Raw genomic sequence first — 16,512 nt, 5'->3', positions numbered from 1 at the left:
GCGGCGGTTTTGAAAACAGTCGAGGCTGGCAAGCTTTTCCCCTCCCTGGTGGAGTGTAAACCCTTGTTGCTGGCCTTTAGAAAGGAAGATTTAGTAAGCAAAACAAGGACTGGAAGGACGTCCATCTTACCTTCTCAGTCCAGATGTGGGAGGCGGATTTTGCCGGATGCCGGTTCGGCGAGATCCTCTCTAAGCTGTCTGGCTTTCTTTTGCGAAGAGAACTCTAGACAAAAGAAAGACTGGCTGCCTCTTTGTCTCTTCAGTCCACGTTTGAGACGATGACAAGTGATCCCAAGGTCCATGAAACGTTCATGGTTGTGATCAAGACTCATCTGGCCACTGTGACGAAGGATCTCTACAGCTCCGTCAGGGCGAAGAGAACCTGTAGGGAATTCGTGTTCGCCCGGGCTACGATGAGGCACGAGCCAAGGAAACTAATCTCCTCCAACAGTTGGGACAAAGACCTTTTCCCTAGTGAGTCGGTCAAAAAGGTTGATAGGGCCGCCACGGACGATAGAAATCTTCTCCAGGAGTGGGGCCTGTCTACCAAGAGAAATTCTTCCCCGGATGGGGTCCCCAACCTTGGAGGAAGACTAAAAGGATTAGGATACTTTCTCGGCCAGCTAAGCCAAGTAGACATCAGCAGCAACGGCATTTGCTGATGCCCTCAGTGCCCCAGATGGTGGCAAAAACCCCGACCACACTTCAGTGGGTTCCCCAATTCGTGTCGACACAGTCTCCGGCATTCAACCCATCGTTCGAAGGTCAGTCAACTGCCTGTCGAACAAGCCTAGAGGAGCAGCCAGAATTTCGTCTAGGCGCCCCTCAAGGAGAAGGGGTTTCATGGGTGGTCGAGGTCAGAGAGGCAAGACCTCAGGACAACAGTCCGAGCGAGATGATATTGGTAGAAGGGAGTCTCCAACGCTTTTGGGATCGGTGGACCTTCGATCCCTGGGTCCACAGCCTACTCAAGAAGGGACTGGGCTGGAGCTGGTACAGCACTCCATCCCCATACCTTCGGCGTTTTTCCGATACTCCACCCCCGTTCTGGAGGAGTTCATTCATGAACTGTTAGAGGAAAAGTGATCCGAAGGGTAAAGTCCATCTAATTCCAAGGGAGGCTGTTTTGTGTTCCCAAGAAAGACTCGGAAAACTCGGAGTCATTCTGGACTTGTCGCCACTTAACAGGTTCATAGCGAACTACAGGTTCAAGATGCTAACAATACAACACATAAGGACCTTACTGCCCAAGAGGGCATTTACCGCCTCCATAGTTTTGTCAGACGCCTATCGGCACGTTCCAATCTATTGACGATTCCCCTCCTACCTAAGGTTAAGGCTACAACGAAGACTATACATCTTCAAAGCCATGCCTCTCGGGCTTAAAATAGCCCCAAGGATTTTCACGATGCTTGCGAACGTAGTTCTCAGTCAATTACGCCTAAAGGGAATTCAGGTAGTAGCCTACCTGGATTTTGGCTGGGGTGGGCAGCACCCAGGACAGAATGCTTGCAAGCTTCCCTGTATGTGATCCATTTCCTAGATTATCTAGGCTTCAAGATCAACAGGAAAAGTCTCAACTTCCTCCATCTCTAAGTTCCGGTGGGTGTGAATCCACTGGGACCTAATGTCACACCGTTTTCTCCGTCATGGCGGAGAAAAGAAAGGAGATAGCTGGTTCTGTCAAGAGACTTCGAGATTCCGTATGGATATCAGATACGAACTGGAGAGTGTACTGGGGTCTCTCCAGTTTACTTCGGTGACAGACCCGGTGCTAAGAGCACAGCTAAAGGATGCAACCGGAGATTGGAGTAGTTATGCATCAGATGCGCGAAGAGATCTGAGAAGACCAGTTCCGCTTCGTCGAAATACTCTTCTCAGGCCTTGGTCCCAAACCAGACTCCTTAGGAAGTTGGTTCTTCTTCATCCACCTCCCCCGTCGGTGACAAGTCACTCTGACGCCTCGAAGGAGGGATAGGGAGTTCACTCTCATCAGAAAAAGGCCCAAAGGTCTTGGTCCAGTCTATTCAAGACCCCTCACAGTCATTTTCGAGAGACTATGACAGTCCTTCTTTCCTTAAAGAAAGTCTCCCCGCATCGCTCGATCCACATTAGGTTGGTGCTGGACAGCGGGGGAGTTGTGAGATGCTTGAATCGACAAGGATCAAGGTCGCCACCTCTCAACCAGGTGATGTTGGCCATCTTCCGATTTGGGGGAAGAAGAAATGGTACCTGTCAGCAGTTCACCTTTAAGGAGTCCGCAATGTGACAGCGGACGCTCTATCCAGGTTCACACCGATAGAGTCGGAATGGTCCCTAGACGCAGGACCATTCTCCTTCATTCTGAGTCAAGTCCCAGAACTGCGGCTAGACCTCTTTGCGACGAAAGACAACAAGAAGTTGCCCCTGTATGTGTCCCCGTACGAGGACCCCTTGGCGGAAGCAGTGGACGCGATGTCCCTCGACTGGAGCAGATGGTTCAGGATTTATCTGTTCCCTCCTTACAACCTTCTGTTGAGGGTTCTCAACAAACTGAGATCATTTAATGGAGTAGCGGCAGTAGCGGCCCACAAATGACCGAACAGTGTGGGGTTCCCTCTGGCATTGGAACTACGATTGGAGTTTCGACCGCTACCAGATCCAGTTCTGACCCAGTGAGTCCAGAAGTCAATTGTCTGCGCTTCATCACAGAAAACCCGGACCCAGCAGCTCATGATTTCTTTCCTTAACAGGTGAGAAAGTGTTTCGGGATTTCGAAAGCCAGCATGGACTTCCTAGAGGATTATAAGTGCAAACCTTTTATAAGGCAATATGAGTCATCTTGGAGAGAATGGGTAGCCCTTGTCAGACGAAGATTCCGCAGGAGATCACGACGGACTTCTGCTTGTCTTTCTTCATCCATCTCCATGGTTATGGATCGGTAACTAACACGATTTTATCATGTAGGCCTGCTTTCACAAGACCCATTCTATATGCCTTCCAGGTCGACCTCGCTAACGAGATCTTTTATAAAAGTTCCGAAAGCCTGCGCTAGGCTCAGACCTTTAGCACCTCCAAAGCCCAATTCATGGTCTTTAGAAAAGTTCTTCATGTTGCTTCACTGTTGAACAATAAGGAGTGTGCGTTAAAGGATTTGACCCATAAGTTATCCTCCTTTTTGCACTCGCATCCGGGGCCAGGGTTAGTGAGATCATACCCCTCTCGAGAGAGGAAGGTCGTGTTCAGTTCCTGGATGGGTGAACTGAACCTATTTCCGGATCCTACGTTTCTCACCAAGAACGAGTTACCCACCATCAGGTGGGGTCCCTGAAGAATCTGCCCTCTGAAAGAAGATGCATCTCTATGTCCAGTAGAATGCCTAAAGGTCTATCTTCGTAGAACTTCAGACTTCAAGGATGGCCATCTGGCCAGGGGAGAAACGTCAGGCTCAAAATTTATTACTGAAATAACTCAGGGCGAAAATCACATATCTTATTCGCAGAGCGGATCCTGACTGTTCACCCACAGGTCACGATCCGAGGAAAGTTGCTTCATCCTTAAACTTCTTTAGTTGTAGGGATTTTGGACATCTTCGTTCGTACACTGGCTGGAAGTCTTCCAGTGTTCTTTCGTCACTATGCGAGGCAAGTGCAGCAACTAAGAGGTTCTGTGGTGGCAGTGGGTTGCGTCGTTAACCCTGCTGTTTAACTCTGCGAGGAACAGTAGCTTAATTGGGACAATTAATTCCAGGGTGAGTATGTAGTCACATGTTGTACTACAAACTATGTGAGGGTACTGGGTGACCCACGTTGACTGTTCCACTTTCAAAGGTGAACCCAGCATAAGTGCAAACATGCGTGCCGAGCGTTTCTAACGCTAATGTGACTGATTAGTAAAACAGACTTTTGACTTGATACTTTGGTATCTTAAAAGTGGCTCCAATGTTTTTTCTTTCAGACAAACAAGTTGCTGTTTACTATCATACTTATGCTTAAAGTTTTAGTTATCCTCCTCTTATATATAGATATATATATATATATATATATGAGTGTGGTTAACCTGTTTGTTTATTGTCTGTCAATAAACTGGTTCTTGAGAACCTTGCGTCTCCTTCACCTGTGAGCATTCATTCTATGTATATTTACCCGGGGATAATTCTAATAGAATGTTCCCTTATGCAAGCTAATATTGCATTGGTTTATGCTTCCCCTTAGCTGGAGGACTCCATCCCATAAAGGGTTGGTGGCGGATTTACGAGTTTCCTCCTAAGCGGATATGAACCTTTGTCCAATACGTGTTTTGAGCGGAGGACTGGTCGATATTTCATATTGACACAGTGATTCTTTTCGAACTTCGCTTTACCCAGTATGGGGTGAGACCACTATACTCGCTTGCCTGGGGTTCATACTTAGATATATGTACTCTTCGAGACTTTCCCAGAGTCTAGTAAGACTCTTCCCTGTTGGGGGCAGGAAGCTCTATCATGGTTTATGATTAGTTGAAAAGATGTATGACGGTAACATCTTAGGTCTCTAGGTCGCGTCGACTGGGGGAAATACTTCTGAGGAGTACGGCACATTTTGAGAATCCACAGATACAGTAATGCTCTGGTATACTTCCATCAGGACGACATGGCTTGAGCCCAAAAAACGGATTTTGAGCGAAGCGAAAAATCTATTTTTGGGTAAGATGGCCATGTCGTCCTGATGGACCCGCCCTTCCCTTTCAATGAAAGGGCCGTAGGACCCCTCCCTACATACAGTATCTGTAGCACCTCGTGTTTCGCTACAAGGAATGCAGATGGCGCCAGAATCGGCGCAGGGCACGCTTACGAAACGGGAGAAGAGAGGGCCTTACGAACGGCTCTCCCCTTTTCTTTCTCGTTTTCGTTTTCTTGCCATTTGACCCCTACGAAGTGTTAACTCTATTCGGGGTATAGATTGCTATGAGGCGTGTCAAGAATACGTCCACTGATATTTACGATATCCCTAAGGTCTTTTTTAGGGATACTCGCTCCAGGAGTTAGAATTCTGGGTACCTTAAGGTAAATTCTCTGGGAATATCGCCGTAGTTGTAATATACCCTAGGAAGCTGCCTTTAAGGAACTTCCATCAGGACGACATGGCCATCTTACCCAAAAATAGATTTTTCGCTTCGCTCAAAATCCGTTTCTTACACCCGTTCTCACCCTCACTACTTTGTTCTTAACCCTATCTAATCAAGATCCACCAGCCATACTCCTCAGACAATTTATCTTAAACACATTCAGTTTCTGTCTCTCTATTCCTTTTATTCCCCTCAACTCCGATCCATACATCACAGTTGGTACAATCATTTTCTCATACAGAACTCTCTTTACATTCATTCCAAACCCTATATTCTGTGCCACTCCCTTCACTGCCACTAACACTTTACATCCTTCACTCATTCTGACGTACATCTTCCACACCACCATTTGCAGCAACAAAAGACCCTAAGTACTTGAACTGATCTACTTCCACAAGCAACTCTCCATTCAACAAAACATTCAACCTAGCACCACCCTCTCTTCTTGGGCCTCTTATAACCTTACTCTTACCCACATTAACTCTCAACTTCCTTCTCTTACACACCCTCCCAAACTCTCACACTAATTAACCCAGCTTCTCCCCCCAAGTCCGTAATTAATACCGTATCACCTGCAAACAACAACTGATTCACCTCCCACTCATGATACTCTCATCTCTCAGTTTCAGTCCTCGACCAAGCATTTGAGCATTCACCTCTCTCACAACTCCATCAACAAACTAATTGAACAACCATGGCAACATCACACATCCCAGTTTCAGTCCCACTCTCACTGGAAACCAGTCACTCACTTCATTTCCTATCCTAACACAGGCTTTACTGCCTATGTATAAACTCTTCAATGCTTGCAACAACCTTCCACTTATTCCATATAATCTTATCACATTCCACATCACTTCCTTGTCAACTCTATCATAAGCTTTCTCCAGATCCATAAATGCAACATACACCTCCTTACCGTTTGCTAAATATTTCTCACATATCTGTCTAAATGTAAAAATCTGATCCATACATCCCCTACCTCTTCTAAACCCCACTTGTACTTCTAAGATTGCACCCTCTATTTTATCCTTAATCCTACTAACTAATACTACAATACACTTTTCCAACCACACTCAACAAACTAATATCCCTTGAATTACAACACCAGTGCATATCTCCCTTACTTTTGCATAGCAGAGCAACACACACACACCCAGTCCACTGGTACCACTCACAACATAAAATATATATCAAAACAATCTCACCAACCATTAAAATACAGTCACACCCTTTTCTTTAACATCTCAACCCTCACACTATCCATACCAGGTGCAGGTGCTTTTCCTGCTCTCATTTCATCTTGTGCTCTCTTCACTCTCTCTCTTGTAATCTCTCTTATTCTCATCTTCTATCACTGGAACCTCAACACCTGCAACAACAATTATATCTGCCTCCCTATTATCCTCAACATTCAGCAACCTTTCAGGATATTCAGTCCACCTTATCCTTGCCTACTCTCCTTTTACCAACATTCCATTTTCATCTTTCACTGTCTCTTCATTTCTCGACCCATCTCTCCTTACTCTCTTCACTTCTTTCTAAAACTTCTTGTTCTTATTGTACGAACGACCCAATCCCTGACCCCACCTCCAGTCAGTCGCCCTCTTTGCATCAGCTACCTTACATTTTACTTCTACATTTTTCTCTCTATATCTTTCATGATTCTGTACACTATTATTCTGCTGTCATTCTTCAAATGCCCTCTTTTTCTCTTCCACTTTCATCTTCACTCCTTCATTCCACCATTCACTACCCTTCCTTATACTACCTCCAACAAGTCTCTTGCCACACACATCACGTGCAAACCCAACAAAACTTTCTTTTACTAACTTCCACTCCTCTAGATCAACAGTTTCTTGTCATTTCCCCATGTCATATGCCATATCCAACCTTTCTTGATATTAACTTTTTACCTGTTTTTTAAGCTCTTCAACCTTCACTACCTTACTTTTAAATAACCCCCACTCTTTTGCCACAACTAATTTTCCTTTAACCAAAAATTCTTTTTATCAACACATAAACCATTAATGCCATTTCTAACACACTTTCATTTGCAATTCTTACACATGTAAACTTGTTATTATCTCTTTTCTTGAAAAAAACACCTACTTATCACCAGCTCTTTTTCAACACACATTATATCCTACCAATCTCTCACTACTCTCATTTTCATCTGGTATGTTATGCTTTTCAATGACACCTTCTACCTATCCAGCACCCACTCTGCCATTTAAGTCACCCATCACAACTACATAGCTACTCCTACACACCTAGTTAGTTAATTCATTCCTGATTTTATTTTTCTAATCTTCACTTTTCTCAGAACCTGGCCCAAACACACTAACAAAAGTACAATATTCCCTACCCAACGTAACCCTTCCCCACATTAACGTAGATGATACCTCCTTCCATTCCAATACTTTATCTGTTATACATTCACTCAGCAATAAGGCCAACCCATCTCTTGCTCTTCCCCTTCAATTTCAGACACTCTACCTGTCATTTCAGCAAACATCACTTCACCCTTCCCTTTTATCTTTGTCTGACATAAGGCTAATACAGTACATTCATTCTTTTATTCCTAACCATAAAGTACTGTACCTCCAATCTCACATCTTTTACTCTCTATTGTACTACATACCTGCACATTCAGATACCCCAAAATTAAAGTGTGGAGAGCAGTCACTCTCCCCCCAACTCCTCTTTGATATTTCACAAGAAACTATACAGTACAGGAGAGGGGATTCCCAATCCCCTCATCCTGTCCTTTTCAGATGCCTCTTAAGACACGCAGGAATACATTGGCACTATTCTAATTGCTGTTATGCCATCAGCGGCATAAAGCGCTTAGCATCGTTTCAAAATATTGACTTTCCCATTGCTTTCCTTTAGTATTTCACCTCCATCAGTGTGTGGGAATCAGCAATATGAACATCAGGGGAGTTTCAAATAAATTCAGTAAGCGGAATCTTGATGAGCGGAATCTTGATGATAAAATATATTATTCTTATACTCACCTGACGTTCATATACATGACCATCCCCCCTCACTGATCAGCAATGTCAAGAGACTAATAATCAGGTTTCCAACTTTAAAAGCTAAAATTCAGGAGGTAATATATCATGTCATCAACTAGTGAGTTATCATCAGCTGCAAAATGATGTGGTGGTTCCCAAAGGGGAAGAAATTTTGCAAGGAGAGAGAACAGGATATTTTTTATTTTTGGGTAGACATTGACACATAAATATTTGAGCAAAAGCAATAGACACATTAGGTGAGTATAGAAATAAATTTGATCATTGAAATTCTGTTGACTTATAAATTGTTTTCTAAATGTTGCATGATCGTGTGCACTACTGTATGAATGGACACTGTTGAAGTAATATGAAGTTTAAGACAAGAAAATAGTCTATGTTATAGTAATATATTGCAGAAGCACAAATAATACATCAAATCATAGAGTGTAACATTTTTGTATGAATGGAATATGAAGGGTAGCTCAATATTATGTGAGATATTTACTGTATAATGTAAGGACACATAAATTTTTGAAGTTCCCATTTGATAATTTGATCTTGACTTATGCACATAGAGTGAATGTAAATCCATTTTACCAATTATCTGCTCCATCCCCTTCATGTCTTATGCCCTACCTAATTGTTTTATCATGTTTTTAGTTAAGTTTATTTATTTCCAGGTTTGAATTAATTTTCCAACTTTTCACACGAGGATTTTCAGTATGAACACTACTATTAATTGAAAAGTAACTAAAGTAAATGCTGTTGTGAATCAGTTTATAGACTTTAATATTAATATTGCCAGTTATCTTTATTGACACAAAACAAAAGAAATAAATATTTGAAAGTTTCGATTTTCTGGACCATCAATGTTTAGCAATGATTACAGTATGCATGATAGCAGCCAGATGATGGGGAAGAGATGGTCTGTTGTAGATACTTGGTTAGTGGGCATTAATTAACCTTAAACCATGGTGTTTTAATTACACTGAAGGTAATAGAAAGACTAGAGATGAGGAAAAATGTCAGAAAGACAGATTTACATGATTTTTTAACATTCATATTTTGGTAAAAAAGGACAATTCTATTGTTCAATAGTAATTTGAATGTTACATAAAACATGGACTTTCAATTCTAAAAAAATTCCTGGCTCCTAATAAGGCATCCACTAATTAGCTTATACTACTGTGCACTGTCAACTTTTATCTCTTTTTACCTTGATACGTATTATACAGCAATGTATAATCATCCTCAAACCAAACTTTACTTACAAATTCTTGGATGACTTGAGTTCATGGCTAGATGAGGGCAAACACTGTTATTTATATAGTACTCTATAATTTAAATGGTTTTTTGTTTCTCCCTGTAATTACTACTTAACCAACAATATACATACATATATTTAGCTACTTTCCCCCTGGATGCCTACCAAAATATCTACTGTTTTCATCTAAATCTAAACTTAGACAATCAAAAGAGAGGAACTCCTAACATACTGTATTTACATATTTAAACAACAATACAAAGGTAAACATAGTATGTCATAAATTCATATAAATGACAAAAAAATATTAGGGACCGTTTAAACAATATATATATATATTATATATATATATATATATATATATATATACATACATATATATATATATATATATTCTGAAAAAGTAAGCATAAATATCTCTGCCTTTTACTCAAATTCTATACAATTAAAAGCTACTGGTATACGGCATGAATAAAAGAAGATACTGTATTCTATCAAAACAACAGACCAAAAATATTGTTTTAATTTTTCTTTAATTCATCATAAGCATTCAAATATAATAAAAGTAATTATTTTCTTACCTCAGCTAACTTGCCACGAGAAATAACTGCAATTACATCCGCATTCTGTATAGTTGAAAGACGATGCGCAATAATAAGAACTGTGCGACCTTGTATACATTGTTCTAGAGCTGATTGTACTACAGCTTCTGATTCAGCATCCAGTGCACTGTCAAGTAAAAATTAATATTTTTTTTTTTCATAATGATAACCACTGTATATTCTTTTTATTTTAAAAGTATCAATTTGTTCTTATTATGCAAGAACAACTCCTAAAACCTGACCTCACCAACTTTCACGAAGATGGAAAAATTACCTAATAAAAAAATACTACATGCAGATTACAAAATAAATTACTTTTAAAATGCTTTGGCAAACTAAGCAGGGAGAGACAAGGAACAAGTACATCCTTATCTACTTTTAATCTTGAAAAAGAAAAGAAATATCTTTAAACAGTTAAATACTAAATGAACACCCATAGAACACTTATGCATAAAATTTGGCTTAATAGGTTTGGAAAATATTATATGACCTTTAACAATCCTGTTAAGATCAAGCCAGGAATTTCCTTATTCATTCTAGTTAAATATGTAAAATGTATATCTGAATATCTAAATGGCATAACCAAGAATCTTGTTTGTAATTTTCACAAAAATACATATGAACAGTAAGTAATGCTCATCATTACGTTGTTTCATCTTATGTCATTTCAGACTTTGTCGCTCATCCTTAAACATTAAATAGAAACATATTAAAGCCAGATTTTATTGTTTAATGTGACCTTACAACAGACCCTCTGACAAACAGAATGAAAAATGGCCAAAGAGAAAAAGTTATAAAATAAGAAGACACATATTCAATATAAAAATAGCATTGGTACCACACCGAAAATATTAGAAATAAAAAGAAAAGCATACATTGTGTCTAAGACCATTTTGATCCTCCTTGGTGGCACACGGTAAAGTACGTGCTTCGTTACTATGTTAAGGGGATTGGCCGCTATGTCCAGCTTTTTATTCTAATTATTAAAAATACACCATTTCAATATACATTTTAGACATATAAAATACCTTCATCATACAAAGATTTCAATTCGTTTTATTAAAAACTTTTTTATTTATCAGCAAAAATCATGATCTGAAAAAAAATTAGGTACATTTTTCTCCACTAATATGACATCAATGGTATTGAAAATCATACCATAAAAACTACTTTATAAACCCAATAAATCTGTGAGAGACAATTTTGGTTTGCTTTTTTGTTTTTTTTTTCTTATGATATTTTTTACTTTTGCTCATCTAGACGCAAAATAATCTTGAAAAAACTAAAAAGAAAATAAAATTCTGCCAAACAGAATTATGAAAATTTTATTCCTCTTTTCAATATCTTTCTCTCTAAAATTGAACAATAAATAAGTGAGAAAAATGTAACGAAGTGTGAATAAGTATGTGTTTGAAATATGAGCTCCCAAAGATTTGCTATAAAATTTTGCTTTGTTCTTAGAAAAATCAAAATAACATTATTAAGATAACCTTACTTTGTACTTTTATTATCTATTCCTACATAAAGGCTCCCTAAATGAGGTATTTAAACCCTAAGTGTACTAATACACTTGGTGTAAGGGTGGCATGAGTTGCCAGCAGCCTCTCATTGTTGCCAGAGTTTTAGTTGGAAAGTTCCAGCTTTGTACTCTATTTCATGTTTCCCTCTCTTCTTGGTCCTTTTTTTTTTTTTTTGCTCTTTGCTTACTTTTTGTTCTTTCTTTGACCTTAGGTAACATTGGCCTTGACATTCACGAGGACGTTGTGAAAACACAATGTACATACGAACTGCAAGTAAACAAACACACTTGCATCATTACTTCTATACGTCTTTGGAAACTCTGGCTGGTCTTCTCGTAGATTGTAGTTTGCATTCGCCTATCCTCTACCAATGCCTTCCCACTCTGCCAGATGTACGAGATTTCAAAACATAAGTGAAAAAAAATCTCTATATATATATATATGCAAAAATAAACATGCAAAGACAATTCTGTCAAACTCAGTAATGCAGATGACGCAGTAAGGATGACGTCATCATTTAAAGGCCGCTTCATCTTCATTATTTGTAAAATTAATTGGCTGAAACTTCTGGAGAGCATGTACGACATGTTTCTGCATACATACAAACAATAAAACGATTTTTTATTTTTACAAATTGTTATGTCAAACACCAAAGTGGACAGTCCCCTTAAGTAGATCAATTGATTTGGGAATGGTGGTTAAGGCCGGTAAGCCAATGTATGAAGGTATAGAGCAGAAAATGTAAAATCTTAAAAATTTCATGGAGCTTCATATGGCAATGGCGAATGCATATATGAAATATTTTGTTAAAGTTCCTCTTACTTTCATAAGTACAAGGTGATTATTAAAAACGCAATAAGCCAAAAATATTGATCCATACAAGAACATGCAGTATTTTTTCCGTTATTTCATAAGTACAAGGTGATTATCAAAAACGCAATAAGCCAAAAATATTGATCCATACAAGAACATGCAGTATTTTTTCCATTATTGTCAATTTTAATAATCATTACCTACGGAGGTTCTACGATCAAGTCGTTTTATTTTCTTGTCTGTGTGGCTGTGGACATTTGTCTGTGGATAGGATTACGTCAAAACTACCCAACAGATTTTGATGAAATTTTCACCGAAGATAGACCTTAGGTCATGGAGCACCTCATTATATATTGGAGCTGATTTGGATCCGGATCAGGATTTTAGATCTGGATTTGCATTTTTCATGTGTCTGTGGACAGGATTATAGTACTGTACGGTGAAACAATTTTTGCTTTGTCATTGTTATAATATAGGTGACAGCTCTTTCTCTCTTTTCCCAAAGTAAAAAGATTAATGAGGGTACTAATGCTGTATAGGTGACGTAGGGAGGAGATAGTAGAGAACTTTGGAGAGCAATCCAGGTGTAGGATTAATAAAGACTTTAATCCAACCTATCTCAAAAGATGAAACCCACAGAGTTCAACACCATGTTTTAGAGATACTTTTAAAATTTACTCAGAATGTTTTTCTTCAGAGTATAAATTTTCTTCAAATAGACATGTATACATCTAACTCTTTATGTCCTTCAGTTTTTTATCATTTTCACTTAATACAGTATAATCATTTGCTCTCCTTTCTCTTGAGGATTTTGCCCATGCAAACAAGCAAAGAATGTATCTATTTTAATGTTCTTAAAATATGTTAACTTAATTGTTCATTACTTCTCTTTTAGTTTTTTATTTCCTTATATCCTTTCCTCACTGGGCTAATTTTCCATGTTGGAGCTAAGGTATTCCAGTTTAGTCAATTTGAAATGATAAACCAGAACAGTATTTTAACAACTTAACAGAGAAAAATAATAACAAGGGTCTATAATACGGATAGATGACAAATTAAATAGGTGCCAATCATTCAATTTTTGTAACCTATATATCTCTGCCACATTTTTTCTCTGCCTACAGATACAAAATCCTTTTCAAACGCCTATAGATTAAAACGAAAGCAAGTACCCCTAATTAAAAGTGTAGTAGTGCATCAGCATAAGATAATCAGAAAGATACAAAAATTCTTTTAGTATATTTCTCCCGGGAGACACTTGGACGATTAGATAAGAGGAATAAACGGAAAAGGTAATCCTATAATGACTTCCAGAGAAATGAGTACATTTCTCTATGCTATTATAACGATAAATGTTCCTATCATGTTCCTTCATATTATTTCAAGTCAGATTTCATAGATTTATATTAAGTAAAAATAAAGTAAAAAGTACCAAAATTTGCCATTTTCAAAATTATTTGTACCAATTGTACTTGATACCCCATAATGTACCAAATTTGGTACACAAGTATCAAAAACGTAACCATGTACGCCTAATCCTAGGTGCCAAATCCTCTTAAACTAAGCGGGCAAGTCCGTAGCGTGTGAGCATTTCCCACAGAACCGGGGCGCCGCTCCAGTTCAACAGGACAAACTGTATGGCCAGTCCTCTGTGTGTATGGCCGACTTTAAGAAGTTGCAAAAAATAACAATCTTTATAAGGTAGTCAATAGATTTCTTTGACTGCCATTAAAATAGCATAGCATTCAGCTGTAAAATGGATGCTTGGTTAGGTAATCTAACACTTTGATTAAAATGAGAAAAACATAACCAAATTCAACGCCAGCGCTGAACTTGGATGTATCCGTATAAACGAAAACAGTCTTTATGGCATTCTATGTGCTCCAAGAAAGTGACTCTCATTATCTCTTTGGATTTTTCTCATTTTGAATCTGAAATACATTTACAGAAAACTACCAAGGGTATATTCCAAGGAGGAACTTAAGAGTACTCTAAAGGTAAAATTTACTATTAGGGATTTCAAAGCCCACCAAAGTTCTAAAAGCTCTATACCTTAAAGATTAGGGGTATCTAGGGTGATTATCATAAAAAGTAGTACATTTTACATTGTATATTGAAAAGTTTTACATTTAAGTGACTTTGGCAGCTTCTGAAGTCTAAACTAGTACTGAGCCAGCGATGACTGGCGGTGAAGCTCCTAGGACATTTCACAAGCATCAACTAAAAGACTAGATATGGGAGATGATTTAAAGGTTCCACTGGCTAGTCTTATTCCAGCATTGTGTATGGGGTCTAATAGTACCAGTGTTGTTTTTGCAACTTTAGAAGCAATTAATGCTTTGTAAAGAATTAGAAGGTGCTTTTGATCAGCACCCCATGAAGTATGGGATAAAACTCTAATCAAATTAAGAGACAATACATTTCACTTTCAAATTATTAATATGAGAAACCCATGTTAGCTTGCTGTCGAATAATAACCCTAAGAATAATGTTTCATCTTTGCATGAAATTTATTTCCCTTATATAAGTCAGGGTTCGAATGAACACCTCTTATACGGTGACCGATGTGGTAACGTCCCTGACTGGTGAACGGCAGACTGGGGTTTGAGTCCCACTCAAGCTCGTTAGTTTCTTTGGCTACTGCAACCTCACCATCCTTGTGAGCTAAGGATGGGGGGTTTGGAGGAGGCTATAGGTCTATCTGCTGAGTCATCAGCAGCCATTGCCTGGCCCTCCCTGCTTCTAGCTTGGATGGAGAGGAGCCTTGGGCCCTGATCGTATGTATATATGGTGAGTCTCTAGGGCATTGTCCTGCTCTACAGGGCAATGTCTCTGTCCTTTGCCACCTCCCATTCATGAGCAGCCTTTAAAAGCCTTTTTTAATGAAAAAAAAAATCACCAACATTTTCGAAGTTGAAAGCATAAATCCTTGTTTGGCAGCCTATTCTGCTAACCTGTTAATGGTTACCTGAACCTTTCTTTCGTCAACGGTCATTTGTGATTCTGCAAATGAGAGAGAGAGAGGTCATCGAAAAATAATTGTGCATAACTTCATCATGAGGGATTACAGTACTAATACCATATATGGATAAGGTAAATAATGTTACACTAAAAACACTGCCCTGTGGAATACGCTCTTCTTGGTTATGAATTGATGAGGATTTATTTCCTACTCTAACTTTAAATTGATAGTTATTCAGAAACAATCTAACAAACATTGGCAGTTCCCCTCTCAGGCCAATTTCATAAATGGTTTGAAGAATAACATGTCTCCAAGTAGTATTGTATGCCTTTCTCAGGTCGAAGAAAATGGATATATGATGCTTTTTGCAGGCATAAGCTTTGCAAATTGATGCCTCTAATCTTGCTAAAACATCAATGCAGGATTGCATTTTTTGGAAACCACACTGTGTTGGGGTTAATAAGTCCTAACTCTTCTAAAACCCATACCAATTGTACATTCACCATCTTTCCCATTGATTTACAAATAAAGGATGTTAATGCAATTGGCCAATAGTTGGTCATGATTTTGTTATCTTTACCAGGTTTCAAAAAGGCTAAAATTATACAAATGCTCCAAATATTTTGGAATAAAATGTTATTTTCATTAGTAAAATAAATTTTTGAATATACTTACCCGATAATCATGTAGCTGTCAACTCTGTTGCCGACAGAAATCTACGGTCGGGATACGCCAGCGATCGCTATACAGGTGGGGGTGAACACCACAGCGCCATCTGTGGTCAGGTACTCCAGTACTTCTTGTCAACACCACCTCAATTTTTTCCTCGGTCCACTGGTTCTCTATGGGGAGGAAGGGTGGGTCAATTAAATCATGATTATCGGGTAAGTATATTCAAAAATTTATTTTACTAATGAAAATAACATTTTTCAATATTAATCTTACCCGATAATCATGTAGCTGATTCACACCCAGGGTGGTGGGTGGAGACCAGCATACATGTTAACAAAGAAGCTAAGTATCCCGTATTTTATTTTATTAGTTATTCAAAAATAACATAAAATAAATAAGTACCTGGTAAGGAAGACGACTTGAACCATTACTCTGCCTTTATTAAGTACGTCTTTCTTACTGAGCGTAGCGGTCCTCTTAGGATGCTGAACGACTCTTAGGTGCTGAAGTATAAAGGGCTGCAACCCATACTAAAGGACCTCATCACAACCTTTAACCTCGGCGCTTCTCAAGA

The 16,512-nt window shown here is 38.8% G+C and overlaps 1 protein-coding gene across 3 annotated transcripts in view; it reads right to left on the bottom strand.

The window, feature by feature from the left end:
* LOC137634976 (mitochondrial potassium channel ATP-binding subunit) overlaps nucleotides 1–16,512 on the bottom strand; it is a 218,455-nt gene that overhangs the window by 17,948 nt on the left and 183,995 nt on the right. For all 3 annotated transcript variants that reach the window (XM_068367570.1, XM_068367571.1, XM_068367572.1), the window contains exon 16: nucleotides 9,951–10,098. In XM_068367570.1, coding sequence (XP_068223671.1) covers nucleotides 9,951–10,098 — 148 coding nt within the window. The remainder of the gene's footprint in view (nucleotides 1–9,950; nucleotides 10,099–16,512) is intronic.

Source organism: Palaemon carinicauda, chromosome 45 (assembly GCF_036898095.1).
Source record: "Palaemon carinicauda isolate YSFRI2023 chromosome 45, ASM3689809v2, whole genome shotgun sequence".
In the NCBI taxonomy this organism is placed as follows: Eukaryota; Metazoa; Arthropoda; class Malacostraca; order Decapoda; family Palaemonidae; genus Palaemon; species Palaemon carinicauda.
Note: the sequence above shows the minus strand (reverse complement) of the source record. Positions and strands in the feature narration are given on the sequence as shown.